The sequence below is a fragment of the Micropterus dolomieu genome, linkage group LG04, assembly GCF_021292245.1.
Source record: "Micropterus dolomieu isolate WLL.071019.BEF.003 ecotype Adirondacks linkage group LG04, ASM2129224v1, whole genome shotgun sequence".
NCBI classification, from domain to species: domain Eukaryota; kingdom Metazoa; phylum Chordata; class Actinopteri; order Centrarchiformes; family Centrarchidae; genus Micropterus; species Micropterus dolomieu.
In genome coordinates, this window is record NC_060153.1 from 3265077 (window position 1) to 3279331 (window position 14255).

Here is a 14255-nt window from a genome sequence, read left to right on the forward strand (position 1 = left end):
ATCATGAACAATTGTGATACCCCAAGATACCAATCACACACCGCCGCCACATATTCTGCAAGTTTTTGGGGGTTCTACAAGAAAGACTAATCGCAGCAGAATGGTCCCTGAACCCCCAACTGCTCGGGGCGCCGCACTGAGTGGCAGCCCCCTCACTCTGACATCTCTCCGTGTGTTGCTATGGATCCTGTTTGTGCATGTGTGTGTCTTTCGGACCTGTGTGTAAAATACTACATAATAATAAAAGTGTGAAAACATTGAGTTTCCCCTCGGGGATTAATAAAGTATAAATAAAGTATATATTTTCCAAACTTCCAAAGGCATTCTCAGATAACCCAACTTGTTAGAGGTCTTCAACGTCAAGAGACCTTTCAAGACCCCTGCAGCCTTCCTCTTACAGCAGACTCACTGTCTATCTGCATCCACACCATCTGCGCTAGTTGCAGCATCCCTCGTTTGACTTGAGCCTTAGACGTTACGTCCACACTCACGCTCTTCGGTTTCATTTCACTGCATTTCCTCTTTGCTTGACCTTCAGCGTCATGCCCGCAATTCAGTCATTCCTAAAACAACACTGCTTTCTACCAAAGCAATCCAAAGTCTAGTCAATCAGGCCAGCTTATGTTCATCTTTTTCTTCGAAGTCCAGTTATCTCTGAACCCTTGAACCCCTTGAAGTGACTTAGCAAGATGGCGACCGTTTGCTTGAAGCGATTTAGCGAGATAACTACTTGGGGAATCCCGGCGCACAACCATGTCAGATCGTCCGAGACCGGTCTAGTAGCTACTCGATTCCGGTTCTACCAGCAGTTCTGCCAAAGTACTCTTTCGCAGGCATTTCTCCCACCCATTACTTTGGTCACTCCTCCAGGATCTGAGCTACCATTCAGCCTACTGCTGCGTCATTCCCGAGCATCCAATACAGATCACGCGCTGCTTGTCTTACCAAGCGTACCATCACTACATTTCAGAGCTCAAGATCTTAGAAGACCCAGTGTTCTCTCAAATAACTGGAAGCCTTTTGGGCGTCCGTCGTGCCCGGTGCTATGGCAGATTTCCCTATCGTAGCTTCCCCACAACGCTTTCGAATGTCTATTCAGCTACTGCAAGCATCATACATTTTCTGTTTGTTTATAAATAAATCATTCAATCGTATCTGTTGATTGTGGACCTCGCTAGTGAAATGCTCTTTTAATCTGGTGCCTTGGCTATTTCACTCAGTATCAGCACTGCTGTTTTCATTTTGTTTTATCCAGTGGGGTAAATCAATATCACAGCAACATTTTGCACATTGTTTGCATGCTTTGGCATACCAAATTGCTTTTGAATGAATTACATAGTGAAAGTTTCTGGCGACCTGTCCAGGGTGTACCCCACCTTTCACCCGATGTAAGCTGGGATTGGCTCCAGCCCCCCGCGTTAAGTGTCTTGCTCAGGGACACATTGGTGGATGTGTTGCAGTGGGATTCCATCCCCAGTCCCTCATTGCCATTATACCAACTGCAGAACATAGTTTCTGTACAAAAAAACTGTTTCTGTAATCAACCTTGTCAATAAAAAAAGGGGTGATTTTGGCTTTGCAACAGAGACCTCATCATTTTGTGTAATATTTCACAGCTTTTTGTGTTCACTGTGTCTGCGCCTTTAGTGTGCATTGCTCCCCTATGGCTATGCTCTCTAGTGTTAAATGGCCCTTATCTTGTTGCAAAAAAAAACAGGAACTATGAAGATGGTAATGAAAGAAGAGGGAGAGAAAAAATAACAGCCTATTGTTAGCACAAGTTTCTGACACTGGTATAGCAATGATGCAAGGAGATGACAAAAACGGAAAGAACAGACAGGTGGTGAGAGAAGAATAAGGGAGAGAGAGTACAAATATGATGAGGAAAAATATCTAAGAGAATCAAAAAATACTGGATGTCCAAAGAAATGAAAGCAATGATGAGTTGAAGTGCCTCATCATGAGTCCTGGGGATGTCTGAAACTGTGTGTGAGTGAAATCGTGTGTGTGTGTGTGTGTGTGTGTGTGTACACGCTCATCACATCCCTGTGAGTGCTTCAAGAACCAGATGGCAATTCACAAACACTATATACATTACATGCAGTTGGAAACTGGCATCCTGAAATTTCATCAAACAAGCATTTTGTTTCATAGTAAAATTATTATTATTTTGTGGATGATATGATAAATATGAAGAGGAAGACTTTGCACATGGAGGCACAAACAGAACCAGGTACTTTGATACTGACATAGTGTGCTTAAGCAAGATGTTGAAGAAAATGGTTGAAGAAAATGAGTGTCGGTGCCATCTAGAGCTAAGTGATATTACAAAAGCATGTATTTCAGTGCTCCATGTAATAGATTCCTTAGGTCTGTAAAATTCTACTGGAGGGGTGAACACCACTCCTCCAAAACATAGTCCATCATTTGGTGTTTTGATGATGGTGGTGGTGGAGAACACTAACATGTTGCTCCAAAATATTCCCATAATTGAGGTCTGGTGAATGTGAATGCCATCACATATGATTCACATCATTTTTATATTCATCAAACCATTTAATAGCCCTAATGCCCTGTGGGTGAAAATATTGTGATCCTTGAAGAAACCATTTTCATGAGCATAGAAATGTTTAATCAAATAATATAAATTATCTGTCAGATAAACGTATTGATTTGCAGCGACCCTTCCTCCTGATGGAACAAATGGACCCTGAGTCTTGGTGTATGACACACAAAGACTGTCCTCCCAAGAAAGCAACATCTCTCATTTTTGTAAATGCCCAATAATAAGGGTGGAGGTTGTGGTGGTTGGATGGGTTAAATAATGTCTTTGATATGGAAGTCAACTGTTCCCGTCCTGTTTCCTGCCAACAGTCAATCTTGGTTTCTTTTTACCATGACCACAATTGTTCCCCAGTCTCAACCAAATGGTTAATGTAATGATGGAGATGAAGCAGTGGCAGTGGGGTGTAGTGGATAGTACTTCAAGTAAAGCTATACGCTATGAAATAAACAGCAAAAATGTGTCTACTTTGTATTCTCTTTCCTTATGGAGCCTTCCCAGCCATGCAACACACACAAATTCAAAACTAGTTTCATGTGATCCTTCCACCATCTAAAACACTTCAATTGGTTTTAAATGGGATGGGATTTATGAGTGATTGGATATTAGACATAACCTAAGAACAGCACTGTGAGAATTGTTTTTTTTTTGCAGCTGTGATTTGTAACAGTTTTTAAAGCTACTGACAAATCATGTCACCCTGCCGAAACAGATGTCCAATCAGAAAACCCTTTCATTCTGGAGTTCTGATGCAATTGTAATCTGTCATTTACTGTAATTTGGAGGACTTGTTGGCCAAACTTGTACTCGCCCACTTGTCAAGATTATGGTGAAAGATGGCTCAGCTGATGATTTGACTTTTTTATTTGTGACTGAAACTCCTGCCATCTGTGTGTTTCTAGGTGACTTTTTTAGATCTTTTCCTCCTGTTATCTGGATCCAAAATCAAATTTAACTGGACGTGCTCAGCATTTCCATGCATGTCCAAAGCATAATAATTGTATCATGCAGCACAGCTGTACAGAAGCATTTTGTTGGTCCTCCAATCATTTATTCAAGTTTTTTATTTACTTTACTTTGTAACCCATCTGTAATAATTACAATTTTGTGTGTGAACACAGCTGCTTTCTGCAATGCTCAGACATGTGTTGGCCTATGAGAAAAAAAACAGGTTTGTTATATAGAAGAAGCATTCACCGTTAGATCATTTTAGAAAATTGTATCATTATCAAGTAAGTAGTAGTAGTTAGAAGTAAACTCCACAGGGTACCAGGGTACCTTTGACCTGTGAAAACTCAAAACTGTACCTGAAACTTGTAGAAATATATTAATAATTTATAATATGATGATAATATAAATAGAATAGTAGTAGTTGCAGACCCTTGACCAAATTGCCTTCAAAGTAAGCCTGAACTTAACACAAACCTTCAGCAAAGTGGTTTCAGTTTCTGAAATATGTTAATGTTCTACATGATGAACAAGTAAATTTAGCATGCCCAAGTTGCTCTACAATCACTAATCAAATTTGTGGTGGAGCAATCCAATTTCACAAGTTTGATGAGACTGACTTTGAGTCTCTCCCTCCTTCAACTTCTTTGTAACTCATTTGAATGATTAAAGGAATGAGAGCTACTCATAACTAAATTCAGATCCCATTAACATTTAATCAAGTCTAAAGGAACAAGAGAATATTGGACAAAGGATCCAAGAGCTGTGCAGAAAACTTTTTTGTGTCTTATTTCAGGCCTCCCACCATTTATTATATCTCTATTAGCTAAAGACAATTTCAACAAGTTCTTTTAAGAACAGCTGTGTTGCAGGTCTTTAAAAATCTGTGCAAATCCTGGAACGTTTCAGTCGCAGTTACAGGTGACCACAAACAAACTCTTTGCTTTTTAATGAAACACCAAATGCACATTACTTTGTACACATGCCCTCCATTAACACAGTGCAAAACTGAGAAAGAGAGAGAGGTAGATGAAAGTAAAGAGAGAAGGAGACATAAGAGACAGTCACAGCATAATGGCATTGAGATTTTCTAAGGTACAAAGCAACCTTATCCAATGACATAAATAGAACAGTTTCAGCACAGTTTGATGCCTTGAGTGTTGCACCACTTCATTTTTTGCTGCGAGGACAAGAGTGTGATTAGCAGCTTGATGTCACAGCAGTTCATGCTATTCACCACCTCTGTCTTGCACACAACTGAAAGCAGCCTGAGGGTAGATTACATTATGTTGTCTGTGTGCATGCATGTGTGTATGTGTTTGTGTCTTATTTCTTTAACCTTTAAAACTATTTCAGTACCCTTTTTTAGGTCCTTTATACAACAAGGCATGTGCTGGTTTAACAGGCAGTGTCTCGGATTGGGCCAAAACTCTGATGTCAAATATTAAAACAGTCATACTTCTTTTTTCTGTAACTATTCACAGAACAGTCCATGTGATATAATCAATAAACAACATTTTTTAAGGTTCAGCTCACCCAAATGTCACCCTGTGGAGTTTTTTACCACTGGCAGCACTATGGAGCAATGTTTTTATGAATGGGCAGCCCGGTGTCATTCCCAGGTTGTCAAATACAAACGTGTTGTCACGCCCCTCAGCGTCTCACAGCGACACACACGGTACCCTTTAGGGGGGGTTGGAATGGGTCAGCATCTTTTTTTGTGTCTCATGCATGCATAAGTGCACTCACCCGAGCATGCGAGAGACAATATATTCCTGCCAAAGGTATCACAGGATTCAACTGATGTACAGGTGGCAGTAACACACCTAGAAATGCAGCAATATGTGCCAGCTAAAAACTGCTAGCAAGTAAACAAGGATGTAAACAATGCATGATTAAGAGCAACACTGAATGTAAACATGACATTGGCCAAACAGAAAACGGCAAACATGAGCACAAAATAATGATGGCTAAATGAGTGTGAATTCAGTCTGATCATCAGGCTTGGACATTGATTCTAAAAAGACACACATTATAGTAGATTTTTTAAATGTAATTTTTAATCCTGTCAGCAACAAACTTACATTCAGCAAAATTTCATATCAGGTGGCATTAGAAAAGTCCAGTGGTTATCTCAACGTGAATGCAAATGACTTCATTCGATGATGAAACATGTTTGTTATTTGGGTGAACTGACCTTTTAAATTTCTTCTGAATGAAGAAGCCTTACTTGTTTTGAGCTTATTTCAAACAAGCTGGTCTAGCTATTATGAGGTGAACCTGAAAAGCTATTTCATACCTCATAGCAATATCACACGGTTATTATGTGCAAAACATAACCATTCACTGTATTCTGAGTTTTTGATTTTCTGCTTCATATACAGTGTATCTCATGCTCCCTATAAATCACCTGTATGACTGCACACATGAACAACTGCTGCGACCGCACTTATCTTTCACAGACTGCAGACACTGATGCTGACATTGACCTGTAAAGACAGAAACTCTATGCATAATGCATCTGAGTGGGATACACTATGTTCCAACATTGCACTGTAACACAGGGTTTGACCTTTTCTGTGAGCAACAAATACAATTAAAACCATTAGCAAAGCAATACGAAAGAAAGAGAAGAATCTAAACTAAAATATTTATCACACAATTACATCCTGCTAAGTTACTGTCTTGAGCAGATGTTAGACACAACTCTGACTAGCAGCTGAATCACTTATGATATGACTTGCATGTGATGGCACTGCTGCAATAGATCCTTCTTACTGATAACTGGCTCTCTAGCCTGGGGCTACATAACACTCCAACTCTTCCTCTTCAGGGTTCACTCCATCACTGCTCCCTCTGCATGGCTTCAAAAACCTGATCTCGTCTGTGCAGATACTGGTCCTGAATCCCCTGTGCTTTAGATGATACATAGAAAAAGAAGGAGAGTGTAGACCAGGTCAGTTTAGCCTTAAAACAAACAATGGCTTTGGCAAGGATTAACCCACACCGTCACCTGCAAACTGTCAATCAGCTCTGTGTGACAAAAAGAAAGAATTCCTCCCTGCTGATGTATCAGATAATCTCAGCTTTCACAGACTGGTCATATCGGTTGTTTCAACCTCCCCATCTCCTACCAGACAGTAGGCTTGTGATGTTTTGCTTCTGTGCTGCCCAGTGTAACAGAGAGTGTCTCTGCCCATAGTAATGATGTCTCTCTTATCAGCTGACAGACCATATATTCTGTCTCCTGAATGCCTCCTTAAAGGCAACATGTCTATTTCCACAGACTCAATTTTTAAAGGTGATGGTGCAGCATTCTCATTTACAGAGTGCCTTCTTGTTAGCAGGAAGTCTGCTCTTTGTGTGGAGTGCTGAAGTGTGTGGAGCTGGCAGGGGAACAAGGAGCTGTCACACACACTGGGACTGGACCGACACCAGTCTGAGATACTGTGGTCGGATCCTGCTCGGCTGTCTGAACTGTCTCTGACCTTCTGCCCCAGTCCCTGGCCTCTAGCCAAGCCCAACAGCCTGGGGATTGTGACGATGGATGCAGACGCTGCCACAGCAGCAGCAGCACCAATATGGTGGCGCTCGCCAACAGTCACTCTGGTGTCTGTAATCATTGTGACAGGAGATGCCACTGCAGCTGAGCTAGAGAATGAGGAGGAGCTGAAGAGAGCGGCGACTTTTTGGTAGTATCGCATCCGTATCACCTTTGCTGAGCGGTACAGATCCCCTATGAAACAGTAACAGATGGGGTTAAGGCTGGAGTTTGTCAGGCCCAGCCACTGGGCAAATGGCCGCGTCTGCAGGAGCCAAGATGGTGGCCTTTGCTCACAGTCGATCCAAAGGTCAGCCAAGTAGAGTGGTAGCCAGGACACAGCAAACAGCAGCACCAGACACACCACCATCTTGGCTATCTTCTGGCGCATCTTGAGGCGTGAGGCATGCAGAGCTTGGCTGCGAGGATCAAGATCAGCAAATGTACATTTCTTCCCTCCCCAAAGCCGTCTGCCAGTTAGGAAGCCTATGGTGAGGTTAAAGGTCACTGGCAGGCAGTAGAGCATCACAAACAGCAGCACATTGTATCTGTGGAAGAAGAGTAAAAAATAACTAAAAATGAGATACTGATTTGATAGAATGCAGTATGATCTTTACATTCATTGCTGTAAGCTGAATGCTTAAGCTAAGTTTTTTAATTAAAATATATATATATTATATCCATTTGTGTATGTTGTGAAACACTAAAAGTGATATTTTACATCGCTGGAGATCTTTACAAATGGTGAGCCAAGAATATTTTTATTACAACATGCTCTTGCTGAAGTATAGTTATCAGGAACACAATGGGCTCTTCCTCAGACTTTCTGATTTCCTCCTGATTTCATCAACAAGGAATAATATGACAACATTATTAGAACCAACAGCTTAGAACGAGAAAGACAATTAGATTCGAGAGCTTCTCTGGATAATCAACATGATTCCTTTCACTTTGCAGCACACAGTCGTAAAGTGATTGAACAGACAATGAAAACATAATACCATATCACCAGAAAGATAAAAGTACAGGGTATATAATAGAAATCCTTTAGAAGCTTGTGACAACTCATGAAACAAAAGTCTGAAGACCAAAATAATACACAACAGTGCTGAACTTGACAATCTGAGCTCCTCAAGCGCAGCATTTAAGAACCTCACAGGTTTGAATGTATGAGAATCTAAAGGCCTCTGACACACCAAACCAAACTTTAAAGAACAAGCACAGGCAAACACCAACTGATTACATGTTTACTTCATCTCACATTGCCTCATGTTGCTTCATGTTGCTCATGAACACACTGCAAAGACTAAAAACAACCAGACATGCCGATTTTCACGTAAGTTTTGCACCTGTTTGTGATCCAAAAACACATCACAGAGAGACAGCTTGCGTCTTTATGCCAATGCAAAAGGTAATTAAAGAGTCTTATTTTATCCTCAAAACAGCAATTGCATATATTTCTGGCAAAAAGCTGCATCTATCACAGTTAAACTTTTCTTTTCCCTACTGTTGTCAGTCTGTGGTTGTCCCAAAGTTGTTCCCAAAGTTGTTGTTCAAAGTTTGGTTTGGTATGTCAGAGGTTTAACAGTTTAAACGGCTGAGATCACTGATTCACTGGGCTGAACATCCAAGAGAGAGCTCTCTCTCTCTCATTGACCGCCTCCTCTGATTCTACATGCTGAGTTTGCCCTTAAGAGTCAGAGCCGGACACCACAATGACTACTGGTAATTGGGTGGCATTATGGTTTGTAAGTCGACAAAAGAACTGAAATTAGTTATTATTATTATTAATTAGTTGGAGAGCAGAGAACCTGTATAGATTAGACCATAGACCATAGATCAGACAACGCTGGTATATTCTGTAGTCCGTCTGAGTACCTACCCCTGTTTAAGACGATGCTGTGGCCACTCTTCCTGACAGACCAAGATGGCAAATGTCCCAAAGCTGATCTCTCGTCGCCGGTTCATCACTGCAATAGGAGCGCACATAATGGATGAAACTGTCCACACCACGGCCACCGTCGCCAAGATTCGACGTCTGGTAAACATGGAGCGAGCTCGCAGTGGTGATCGAACACTGTAGTAGCGATTCACACTGATCACTGTCAGCGTTAAAACACTGGCTGAGACTGAAACCGCCTGCGTGAAGGGCACGGCTCGACACAGAAGGTCACCGTAGACCCAGGCAGTGTAGATCTGGCTGCCAAGGGTGATGGGCATGCACACACACACCACGGCCAGGTCACACACCGCCAAGTTCACCAGGAGGCTGCGCGTGGCGCTGACGCCAGCCAACTGCCGGCTCCGCCTGTTGGTGAGGACGCGCAGGGACATTAAATTCCCAACAAATCCCAAAATGAAAGACAGACAGTACATGATGCTCAGAGCAATTGTGCTGGGCTCATGGAGAGTCCAGAGCAGCATGCTCTCCAGATCTGCCAAGTCGTTAGAAGAAAAGGTGGGCAGAGACAGAGGAAAGGAGGAGGCTTGGAAGACAAAAGTGGATGTTTGTTGTAAGGATGAGCTCGAAGTGGTAGAGAATAAAGGGGAAGAGATTATAGATGAATAAGGAATGAGGGAGGAGGGCAGCAGAGAGGGCAGAGGTTGATGGAGAGGGGCAGTGGGTGAGCTGAAAGTGGAGGGCAGCATTATAGAGCTGTGAAAGCTGTAGGTGCGGTTGAGTCTTTCCTGAGAGCCGTCGTGCTGCAGCAGTGGAGAGAAGCTGGGCTGGACTGAGCTCCATTCCGATGACTGGTCCTGGGACAGATCCATGCTGCTTTCCCGGTTGGAACAAAACCACAGCAGGACAGGCAGCAGAGAAGTATGAAAATCTCTGGACTGTAAGGCTTACTGTACTGGTTTCCCTTGGTCCTCATTAGAATCCACTCACAGACACAGCTGAGGAAAAGCAAAACACTAGTCAACACAAGTCAGAATCCAAACAGGAAGGAAATCCTTTTCAAAAACATCACATCAGGTTCCATGTTCCAGTCTTGTTGTCTGCAGCTCCTTCTGTTCTGTGTGGATACAAATCTTTGTAGACAATGTAAATCACGGTCCCCCATCCATCTTATGCCACATCCTATGAGTCAGCTCGAGTCATGATGCTGTTCAGCACTGGCCCCAGTGCAGTCTTTATGTAACATATGTACATTCCTCCAGGGAGTGGCTGTCTGAACTTGATAATCTCCACCACCAGCTGTTAATAGACTTTCTCACCTTCAAGGCAGGCAAACCTTATGTAGACACCCCCATCACCCACTCCCAGTCTTTCTTCCTCCTCACACCTTTAGTCCATCACAGGGATGCAATCACATCTGTTTAAAGAAATATCACAGATATCAGAGATGGTGTCTACCTGCGGCTGTATCAACAGTTCTGTAGCAGACCAAACAACAGCAAATAACACATTCCTGGATAGAAAAACACTGAAATGCTTTTAACATCTCCTTGTGGTTTGGATCGCTGCTTCTCCACGTTACCTCGTAGAAACTTTCATTAACAAATAAAGAGAGGAGACTCAGGAGACTATTTAATATTAACTGTAATTTTAAGAATATAGTCATTGTAAAGAAAACATATTAGCAGAATAGATTTAATAGTTATTCATTTATTAAGTACAGATAGCAAGATGGCACTCTGGACGTGTAATTCTCATTTTGCAGATGGATTTTTCCATTTATGAACAAAGAGAACAAATTGCACCACCAACATCAAATTATGGCCATTAGAAAAGGTGGCAGAAGTCATAGAAACTTAGTAATGTCCAGCATAATAACATCCTACAAAATATATTTTTATCAAAAATATTTAAATCCTAATTGGATACATGGAAAAGAAGATAGCTGTTAGTAAAAAATAATGATCTTACCGTCGGAGAAAAGCAAATCCAGCCAAATTTCTATTACTGTTGACTGACCGTGTGCGGATGCTCTTAGATGCTAAAAGCCTGAAAATGTTGAAGAGGTGACCAGGTGCCGCTGAAGATCTGAACCAAAAAAACAAAACAAAAAAAGAACAGACAGCGGCAAAGTTGCTCCTGAATTGCTTACAGTAGGCCTACACACGCTTTATAATCCGTGTTTGAGTCCCAAAGCCACAGAGGGATTTGTTTTGGGGAGATGCTCTTTGTGCTTCAGCTTTTCTTTGACACTAACAGCCTCCTCAGATGCGCGTCTCCTGCCGGCGGGAGCTCCGAGCACCATGCGCCACTGCAGGACTGGATATGGGAGAGGAAAAAAGTCAGGGAGGGAGCTGCAGCTGCCACACAAACACACACACACACACACACACCGCCACGCACTCAACCGTGCAGTACCTATGGCACTATTTAATCCCTGTTATTGATCAAAAAGTGAGTCACTTCACTCTGTATGCCTCATGTTTTTCCTACAAACGGAAAAACTGCCGCTTTTCTTCACGATCAATAATCGGGATGTCGGGATTATTTAGTCCTTTTCTATCTGGCCACATCCCTGACCCACAACACTGATTGCAACATAGGCTAAATATTGTAAGAAAGACAAACATAAATGTGTCTCTTCGGCCTGTGTTGTACTTTGACAGTGATGGAAAGAACGTGAATGTACATAGCCTACTGTATGTGCTTCTGTACAATTTTAAAATACAGTAGCATTATTTACTTGAGTAGCCTATGCTTTTTTTCTTCTTTATACCTACTTCCTTTCAGCATGGCCGGATTAACCTGCCAGGAGAACTTTTACTTTTTAATTTCATTTGAATTTTACTTTCATTAGACCCTCCCTAAACTGTGTACTGTGTGTTTTGTATATAGTTTGAGATAGGGTTATATATATAAACAATGCATAATGCAGGAAAATTGATATCTGTAATAACAACTCTGTAGGCAAAACATTATTTATATAAAATCATGCAAACATTGGTAAATCATTGTTACAGATGTTTCTTATGACTTGTTACTGAGTAGCTACCAATTCAGACATGTGAAACCAGTTTCATGTGTTTAACTGCTTTTGATAAAAAATAAATAAATTAACTAATCAAATGGGATTGAATCATTGGATCGGGCAGTCAGTACTGACTATCTAGCACACCTTCTTTCTGTTTATATAACTAGTGAGCTCAGAGCGCTCCCTCATGATTGCAGCACCAGATGCACAGACAATGAAACAAAACCTTTCCCCTGCTAAATGTGAGAATGTATTATATAGAGAAAATACATTTTCACCTAATTAATTTGGAGGTCAAAACTGGCTGAATCCCTGAGCCTCTTCTTTTCAGCTCAGTATCAGTGAATTAATAATTTCCTGTCATGTGGAGTTTTGATCAAATCGACTGAGTTCCAATTCATGCATGCCCTGCTGTCATTCATGCCACAGTGGACTAACGTATTGTGTTCCAGGTTGACAGGTTGTGTCTTGTCCATTTATAAACAGTGAGTTCATGGCTGATGGCAAAATAACCAGTTCTCACATTTTTAATGTGAGTGAAACCAAGCAGCACATTTTCTTTGGCCTGTCTGGGCAACAAAGGTGAATTTAACTTTACATGCAACATGCTAAAACATTTGTTAACCATAAATATGAATACCACAGGTCTGAAATCAGATCCATCATGAAATATTTTTAAAATACCAAGTAGGTGAGTCTAATATAGCATATATTTTATGTTTTCATTTCCACCTTTCACAGTAAAAAAAAAAAGTCTCATTCGATATAATAAAGCAATGAACCAGACTCTAGCTCTCGAGACAGTCACTCTGCAATATTGCGAAAGTTGGTGTTGAAGTTATGAGTCAGCTCAAAATATTTATTATTTAGTTCCATTTTCAAGACTGAATGATTTATGTTTCCCCCCTTTATTCCTCTGGTGAATCTCAGATCTGTATGCAACACAGACAGGCTCATATAGCATTTTGTAATTAAACCTTTTGTCTTAAGTTTTTTTTCACATGGTTTGAATAATTTTGTTAGTCTCCACATTTATCCACAAGATCAGGCTGGAAACTGCCAGTAACAGTTAAATCATCTGATGAGAACAACCAAAAATAATGTAAACGTATAGTTAATGATATTGTGGGTCTGTCTCCACCTCCAAGAGCAGGATCATCGAGTATTAACAGGATGAAAAACATTTGTGTGACCTTGAATTGCTGACTAATGTAAATTGTGAAGATGAGGAGTGTGCTAGGTTTAAATATGCTTCAGACAGAGTGCTATAATCTAAATGCCATTTGGTCCCTTTGAAGCTCCTCTGGTGATGACTGTTAGCAGCAACTTATTTAGAAACTCTGTGTTTCAGTCTGAAAAGGGCAGCAAAACAAAAGGGCAGCAGCATTCACCCGCCTCTTCATGTGCACCTGTGAGTTCAGTTTTAGTTTGTCATCATGACACACACCTTCGCACATCAGAATGATTCTGAACCAAATTCACAACATGAGCTGGGTCTCATGGATATGTTTGTGTTACTCATTTAATATGTAAGATCATTTTAATTGTAATAAAACTTTTCTTAAAGTCACTATGTCTAGAATTTGTATGTAAGCTTTTAAATTATTTTGATGCCGTATCAAAATCAAAAACATGATCCAGGTGAAAGTTGGTGCAGTCCATGTGTTATTTTCAACCCATTCTTTCATATCTCCAGGTGGGATTTTCTGAAGTCTACACATACTGGCTTTAAATGGTCAGTTCACCCAAATTACAAACACAATATGTTTATTGTGCTCATAAAATTAGAATAAACATTTTTTAAAAACTCAGCAGCAACCACCTCTCAATACACATTGTCCCCAATGAACAGTTTTCATTGACGAAAAATAAAAACTAAAATTTTGCAATAAATTTTCTCAAAACATGACTTTTTACATCCATTAACTGCTTTCCCACAGATTCAAAACATACCATTGTCTTCATTGTGCACAGTGATGCACTAAGTATGCCTTGTTGAAATGAATTGTGTTACTATGATTTATTTACCATCATGCTCATTGTGTAAATCATCACATGTAAAATATTTCAGCAAATCCTTTAGAAATTTAATAATCTGTTACCATTATAATGCCAAAAGAATAAATGACAGGTGGATTTGAGATTATCTTAGTAAGAAATTGATTCTCAAATTGTAGTGCACCCTATCAAGTACTGAGTAAGTAAACTTATTAGCTTTACTAAACTCAAAATGCAGGACAGACAGGACAACATCAAACACACCATAGTGATA

At 40.7% G+C, this 14255-nt stretch overlaps 1 protein-coding gene across 1 annotated transcript; it reads right to left on the reverse strand.

The window, feature by feature from the left end:
• Positions 1–6600: 6600 nt before the first annotated feature.
• LOC123969606 (neuropeptide Y receptor type 2-like) lies at positions 6601–9824 on the reverse strand. The gene is made up of 2 exons (XM_046047165.1): positions 8935–9824; positions 6601–7600 (listed from the first exon to the last, which is right to left on the reverse strand). Exons 1-2 carry the CDS (start codon positions 9822–9824, stop codon positions 6601–6603), a joined length of 1890 nt encoding a protein of 629 aa, XP_045903121.1.
• Positions 9825–14255: the final 4431 nt, after the last annotated feature.

Coding starts and splice junctions, on each gene's coding strand:
- LOC123969606 (XM_046047165.1), bottom strand. CDS start 9,824: ATGGATCTGTCCCAGGACCAGTCATCGGAATGGAGCTCAGTCCAGCCC. Junction 7,601..8,934: donor CAGCATCGTCTTAAACAGGG/GTAGGTACTCAG, acceptor CTTCTTCCACAG/ATACAATGTGCTGCTGTTTG.